We start from the raw sequence: 7952 nt of genomic DNA, 5'->3' as shown, positions 1-7952 counted from the left end.
GATCGAGGGAATGTTACTGATTAAAATGAATGCATTTTCCAAACACTGGGTATGTAAAAAACATGTTAAGTTTATTTTCTATGAAAAATTGATGTCGCTGAGAAAATTTTAAATGACAAAAAAATTCTTCGCACTTGAAGCTAGACAGACTTCAACTTTACTTATGAGACTTGCAATGACATTAACTAAAACTTTCAATACTCATTTGGAATCTGTGCAAGTCAAAACAATACTCTAATTAAATTTCAAGTCTAGATCTAAAAATGCAATTCTATAAAGCGCCCAGCGAAGCGGGCGGGTAACAGCTAGTTATATATATGTATATATGAAAAATATATCAAAATACATGTGGCTACTCAAATGAAAGCTCTTGATGAGTGTACTATCGGGATGAGCTTATATCTTTAAAAAAGTCAACAGTTAGGAAAGTACAGTACAATTTAACAAAAGTCATTATTTAATGAAGCAAGATTTTATTTATTTATTGTTCTTAAAAAAAAAAAAAAAAATTTTTTTGTTTATTCTATAAATAAATTATGTCGCAGGAAGCTGGCTGACCTTTATTTCTATTTTTGGTTTATCGTTCAAAGAGAAAAATTTTTATATTTTATTTTTTATTGTTGAAATTTCCGTTAAAAATATAAACTTACATTGAAAATTTCAAGTTATAATAAAAATAGATTTTTCCAGATGAACAAGCTTTTCGTATTTTTTTTTTTAAATTAACATATTATTTAATTAATTATTTAAAATATTCTCAATAGTAATCTAAAATATTTGGATAAGAATTTGTGTCATATTTTTATAATATCGATCTATCAGGACTTCATTAAGCAAATAATAGCAGCATTATCGACAACTGCAAGATTACTGACACTGAAAACATAGCAGAGGCTGAAACAAATGATTAATCTTAATCTCAACACATTAGCAAAGATTGGATGATCGTGTGCAAACTTTAATGTGTGCAAGAGTTCAATACCTACCATTGACATGCACCTGATAATAATTTTTAACAATAGAACCGTTCTTCGCCGTTCCTTTGCAAGTGAAGTCACCTTCGTCCGATATCTGGATATCTCTTATAGTCAAAAGTGACGAATGAAAAGGTGCTTCTTTGGTTTCTTTTATCACAACTCTCCCTAAAACTGATAATTTCGTCATTGGGTTATCCATTAATTGGCTGCTGAGCAATAAAAGTGAGCATACCATCAGTTGCAAGGAGATTGGTAGAGTTGTACCATTTAATATCATCAGGGAACCTGTCAATTGGAGCACTGCATTGCATTGTGATAGTCATACCTTCATTAATGATCATTTCTTGGTTAACTGTGCCTAAGCTGAATGAATCAATATCACCTGGCTTATCAGTAAGCTTCGTTGGTTCAGTTCTAGTCGCATTATCGTCACCATTACCAATCTTGGATCCAGGCCCTGAATTTCAATAAACAAGACGTTGTGAAATTTTCCAATCGAAGATCAGCTGTAATTAATCTTACGTACCTTTGACGCGTATTTTTGGTTGACTGTTATCTAAATTCACAGACTTGATAGTCTCTTTCGCCCCAACATTAGGAGTAACAAGTTCAGCATCAGGATTCCGAAACTCGCAAGCTAAAACTTAACAAACCAAGTTGATCGATTAATTGCCATCAGACGAATTTTGGAAATCAACTTATTGACAAAAATACAGTAATTCCCTCGGCATAATCGGTCGATAAGTACAATGAATGCGAAGAAACAGCCCCATAACTGATAATTATCAGATAATTTTACAAAATTGTCAAATTTAGAAATTCATTTCTGTGTCTACAAGTAAAGAAACTCATAAGAATCGTAAAAAAAGACTCTAAAGAAGATTTCCAGACCCATAATCGATCAATCCACCACAGAGACACGGAGAAACAGCCCCACCCACACTAAAAAAATATATATGCAGGCAAAAATATATGTACGTTGCACATATGAAATATATACGCCACATACTTTTTTTTTGCCCCCGTATATGCGGTATACATTTTTTTTCAGTACGGGCGTACGTTATTATTTCAAGCTTATTTTATTGGAATATGACATTTAAGAATTTAGACGGTTAAATAAAAATATGTCAGCTAATTGAATAGAAATTTAATCGTTTAAAGAAAAATAAGCAGCGAGTGGATATTACAGAAAATAATAATGCGTCAGCAAATAATTTTGACAGCAATTTTTCGATCAATCATACAATGATTCCCCAACTAGAAATTTCAGTGAGGCAGTGATTTGGCGCAAGTAAGGCATGCCGAATTCCAAACTTGCAGTAAGTGAGGCATCCAAACCAGGCCGAAGTTTGGGATGTACGCAGTTGCGAGGCTCAGCCTAACTTGGCTTCCTGATTAAGTTGCAGTTTGGAAACCAAATTCGCAACGAAGAATCCAAATCTAATTCTTTCTTGATTTTTAGCTTTTTTATTATCAAGCGAAAATTAATAATAACAAATGCTTATTTTTTTATCTTCTTTTACTATTTTAAGTATAAATATTAAATTTAGGACTAAATTTTTTAAATATTTCATGAATAAAAAAAACAAATTCTTTGTTGCTTTTATTTAATATTATTTTTATTATTTAATTTTATTTTTTCTGTAATTTTTTTTTGTTTTTTGGAGCGTTTTTTAATGTGAAGAGGTTTTTTTGATTGGTAGATTTGATAAGTCAAGGGGGAAGGAGATGATGGAGGAGTTAGATACACTAATCACACATAACACTTAACTTTACTTCACACTCGCCTTAATAAGAATTATAATTAGTAATTATTAATTATTAAAAATCGTACATGTCGAACGCGAGACTCGAACACGGTACCCGACGCAGGAGGGCCCTATACCATACCGCGACGCTACGCCGATGATGAGCGACCTCTTATTTCAAGATACTTATAAGCATAACCAATGTTCGGCTTGCCTAATTTAAAACAAATAAGATTCGAATTGGGCTAGCCTAAGTTCGGAAAGCCCAGTTCGCTCCGAACTAGCAAAACTCAGGTTATCGTTACTTGAAACCAGTTTGGCGTTCCCATGATATATCAGACTTAAGGAATCCATGAAACTTTCCTAGTTACGTTCAAATATGGCAAGCCAAACATTTCGTTCTGCCTACCTTGGTTTTTATGAGGTACAACCTAGGCAAGCCTAAGTTAGGCAAGCCAAACTTGCCCCGAATTGGTTCTTCGGCATATGCCTCACTGAAATTTCTAGTCGGGTACATGAGACACCATGTTTATATGTACATTACACAAATACTCTCATAAATACCCACTTTTATATGTATAGAACTAAAAGGCTTAACCTTGGAAAGACTTAAAGCCAAATATCTTCTCCCACTCCGTTTTAGAGTACTTTGGCAAGAAACGCCAAAGTTCGTCAAACGTTAGGAATGCCTAACTTGCAGGAAATTATAAAATCCAAAGGTCTACGGAAGTTCGGTTTGCCAAACTTGAAAGTAATTGGGGCCATCTATGGTAAAACGAAGTTTGGCGAATGTTTGGAATACCTAACTTGCAGGAAATTATAAAATTCAAAGGCTTACGAAAGTTCGGTTTACCAAGCTTAAAGGTAATTAGGGACATTTATGGCAAGCCAAACTTCGGCAAATCTTTGGTTATCGTTACTTCCAGCTATTCAGGCATTCCAAAGGTTCGCCGAAGTTCGGCTTGCCATAGATGTCCCAAATTACATGCAAATTTGGCATGCCAATCTTCGTTTTGCCTAACGTGGATTTAATAAGGCGCAAATTAGGCTTGCCTAAGTTAGGCAAGCCAAACTTGCCCCTCACTAATTGTTCAGCATTCCTCACTACAATTTCTAGTCGGGTCATTCCGCTAGTTTAATAAAGCAGACATATGCATCAAAATCATAGACTTTTTCATTTCCTGTAGGAAATATATCTAATCAAAGCATTTTAATCAACATGGCAAAAATTTTCTAGAAAATTGCTGTATCTTTAAAAATCCGAACACACAGAAATCCCGAAAAGTTCAAGGTTGCAAAGTTTCGGCAAAAATCGTGTGACCCAAAGAAATTAATGAATAAATTACTTTCAGGTATCCGCATATATATGAAAAACATCTAAGCAAAGCATTTTGATAAACATGGCAAATAAGTAAATACCTTCGCTACTTGTCTCTGGCTTTCCAATGTCATCAATTTTAAGGTTGATTGAAGCGTTCATCGATGCATCATTGGTCGGAAGTCGTCTGTCAGAATTATTGGCTATGATAATTGGATCTTAATAAAGTAAGAGTATTAGTTTGACTTCACAAATCATTTATTGTTAACCTACTTATTAAAAAAATCTACCTTTGATATCAATCTTTACTAGTTTACTATCCTTGCCATACTTATTCCGCGCTTCGCATGATACATAACCAGATCTTGAGATTCTTGTCCTCGCACTTGATCTTACTTCATCAAGTATAGACCATGATTCAATTTTCTTCAACATTTATAATGAACTACATTAGTAAGTGTGTTATTTTTAAAAATAATCTAACTATCTAACTGTTTTGTCAGTATGATAGTCGAAAACAATTACCTCGAAAAAATGGGATCCATTTTCTACAACGATTCGATACTCATCCAAATACTCCCATGTAATATCTGGTTTGGGGTCACCCATAGCTCGGCACTGAAATGTTGCGACATCATTAGTGGAATATGTTGTATGCTTCTGCTCTTCTTCGATGATGTTCGGTGGTGCTGATGAAATACATTAATTATTTTTCAGATAAAATTATCATGTTTGATATCAACATACTGTAAACCACAACGTTCAGAGAGATCGTCTTCATTTCTGAATTATTAGCGAAGACAGTATAAATCCCCGAGTCATCTGCAGTGAAGAAGCTTTTTGTTAGATACACCGAAAAACACTCGCCGTTGACGTTATAGTCGTAAAATTGCCATGATGTGACTATTTCTTTTCCAAGTGAGTCGAACCTAGAAGAATTTAGTTATTATCATGAAGCAAGTAATTTCCAGTTTTTATAGACATTTAATAGCTCACCAATGCAACTCGGGAATGGGGTACGCGTCAACATTTATTTGCCACGTGTATGACTTCTCATTTTTGATTGAATATTGATTTCTAGGATTTTGCAGTGATAGATCTAGGTGTTTTCGTTCTGGTATGAAATGAATAAGGTAAAAGGTAAAAGGTAAAACAAGGTAAAAGACCCCATTAGTGGCACTTTTAACCCCTCATTAGTAACACTTTTTCTCTCAATGAAAAAATGTTCTACTTGGAATAAAAATTAAAAATTTCTTTGATCTAAAGGTCATAAAGATTAGAAATAATATATTCATAATAGAAATTAATGATTTCATTAATTGAATAAGTACCAAAATCAAAGAAAGTGTCAGTAATGGGGTCCCCGCCACGAATGGGGTCTTTTACTTCAGTGTTATAAATAGATTTCTTGATGAAAATGGTTTCAATTAGATTTCTAAATATGAAGCTTTTAAAAAATTTATTTGAATAAGGTACCCACGGGTAGTAAGACCTAAGTGACAGAAATAATATTTAAAACAATCGCTTCCGCTAAAGGCTACTCTAGTAGAAGCGTCTAGCATAGAAATGTTACGACAAGTTTATAGAGTCCCGATACCACTTTTCCTGTCTTCTATATTTCATCATCCGTCATATGCTAAAGTAGCACAGAAAAATTCCTAAAAACCGGTTTGAGTAAATGATGATTTATAAATAAATTTAAGTGATGATTGATCTCTAGTACCAATTTTATTAATTATAGTATACCTATTTCCAGTATGTTTAATCCGCAGGTCTTATTACCCTACCCTAGCAAAATAAGGCCTATTCGTAGGGTTTTTAAAAAAGTTCAATTTTGTGTTTGTCTATGGTGATAATTGATTATTATCATCACTTCATTATATTTAATGACTAATGTATTAGAATAAAGATTAATGATACATTTGGATAATTAAATGCAATATTTTCAATTTCTAACAAAATTTTCCTTAGCTAGGTTTCATTACCCCCCGGTACCTTGGCAAAATATTGTTTTTTGTTGTTACATACCATGTGGTTGCAAATTTATTTTTCCTGTAACTACCGAAGCATATTCATAGAGCCTGCACTGATACTCGCCGAAATCTTCAGAGGTCACATTTTCAATCGTCAATTCCAGGGAAACTAGTCGATTGTTTAAAATCCTGTCTTCGAAACTATAATTTTCGATAGTCGTTAAGTTCTTGCTGGTCCGGCTAGTCTAAAAATTAGAAACCGTTCTTTATAAACTCTCTACTAAGGAAATTGAAGGTCTTGTTAAATACATTACCGATCTAGGAGTCAGCCAATTTAGAAAGTAGTTATTGTGATTCCAGAATCTGACTAAGCATTCCACGCTGAACTTCTTACCAATTTCCATATGAGTAAGCCCTTTAGTGGAAAATTTCGGTACTTTATCGGTTGGAGTTTCACCTGTTATAAGAATAAGATAAGCCACTGCTCAAATTCAGCTGAAAGACAGTCAAAAAAACTAATACCTGTTATCTTAATAACAAATTCTTTTTTCTCTCTCATCACGCCGTTGTTTTCTACAGCAATACAGTAATAGCTCAAAGGACTGTCTTTTTTAATATTTCTGATAATGATTCCTCTTTTTGGATCGTACTCTGAATCAATGGGCTATATGGACAAAAATTGAGGATGTTGTTGATTTATGCATATGATTATCAACATATCGAGCATGATTTACCTTACTATTATCAAAAGAGTAAAATTCAACTTTGTAGGCTGCAGAAGTCGGTCGGCAAGGCAGAAGAACATCATCACTTTCTTCTTCGAATAAGTAGTATTTACCATCTGTATTCTGATACAGGAACGGAATGTCAACCAACAAGTGTTCAGTTGCTAAAATTCAAGAATTGTTTGCCAATAATTCAAGACCATTGTAAGAAATTATAATTTAATTACATTTTACGAAAACGTAGACCCATTTTACATCTGACTTTTCAAAGTTGTCTGGCGTTACATAAATGGTTCCAAGATCAAGCTTCGGTTGGTTTTTACTCGCCTTGATACATCCGTACCATCCACTGTCTCCAAAAACTGTTTTAGACCTTTTGAATATGAAGTTTGACGTTCCATTTTTTGGTTCATTAACAATTGATACTGATGACGTGGCAGCCTATGAAAAAAATAAACTTTGTAGGTATATCGATTGTCATTGAAAACAGTTCCATCTAACTGTGGCTCAGGGGAACAAAAATACAGTGTAGATTTTTGAATAAATCAGTATCCAACTTACCAAGTCTGGAATATCTTTCGGATAGAAGAAATCAACTTCTTCTGAAGCTGTGCAGGTTATTTTTAATGGTTCACCCTCGTTTACCTCAATGTCACTACTGGGTGCAATAGTCAGCTCTGATAAACAGACTAACAGAAAAATCGGAATTTTTATTTACGAGGCATCAGATTATACAATTCGAAAGTTGATTCAACCATTGACACAATAAGTTACTTACGACAACTATTGATCAGCAGAGAAGTGAAATATTTGCTAAACATTGTTGATCTTATGATATTTCATCGCTTCTAAAAATGTATATAGTAATTTAGTTTTATTTCGACTTGTGCCAGACATATCTAGCGTTATAAATGGACGCATTAAGTTTTATCTACTAATAACTTTATGGACTTCCTTAAAACATTAAAACTATTTTCGACAGTGACACACATTAATATGAAACATGCTGCACACAATGTCACCGTAATAAGTTAATCAACCGCTTTCATACCTATTTTTATCATTTTTATAGAATCGAAGTACTTGAACCGTTTGATTTTGCACGCCTCATAAGCGAAGCGGATGAGGTAGTGCTTTACTGTCACCTAACAAAACTCAAGTAATTTTTTGAACTAAAATTGTCTCTATTTATTTTCTATCACACTTGT

At 33.6% G+C, this 7952-nt stretch overlaps 1 protein-coding gene across 1 annotated transcript; it reads right to left on the bottom strand.

Moving 5' to 3' along the window:
• Positions 1 to 829: 829 nt before the first annotated feature.
• On the bottom strand, positions 830 to 7606 carry LOC123271713 (hemicentin-1-like). Its single transcript, XM_044738104.1, has 16 exons — positions 7523 to 7606; positions 7306 to 7433; positions 6972 to 7185; positions 6754 to 6908; positions 6542 to 6683; positions 6334 to 6476; positions 6075 to 6264; positions 5043 to 5160; positions 4794 to 4975; positions 4572 to 4735; positions 4337 to 4472; positions 4148 to 4264; positions 1504 to 1614; positions 1210 to 1434; positions 987 to 1142; positions 830 to 894 (listed from the first exon to the last, which is right to left on the bottom strand). The coding sequence occupies exons 1-16, from the start codon at positions 7563 to 7565 to the stop codon at positions 830 to 832; spliced, it is 2289 nt and encodes a 762-aa protein (XP_044594039.1). The 5' UTR covers positions 7566 to 7606.
• Positions 7607 to 7952: the final 346 nt, after the last annotated feature.

The sequence above is a fragment of the Cotesia glomerata genome, linkage group LG9 (genome assembly GCF_020080835.1).
Source record: "Cotesia glomerata isolate CgM1 linkage group LG9, MPM_Cglom_v2.3, whole genome shotgun sequence".
NCBI classification, from domain to species: domain Eukaryota; kingdom Metazoa; phylum Arthropoda; class Insecta; order Hymenoptera; family Braconidae; genus Cotesia; species Cotesia glomerata.
Note: the sequence above shows the minus strand (reverse complement) of the source record. Positions and strands in the feature narration are given on the sequence as shown.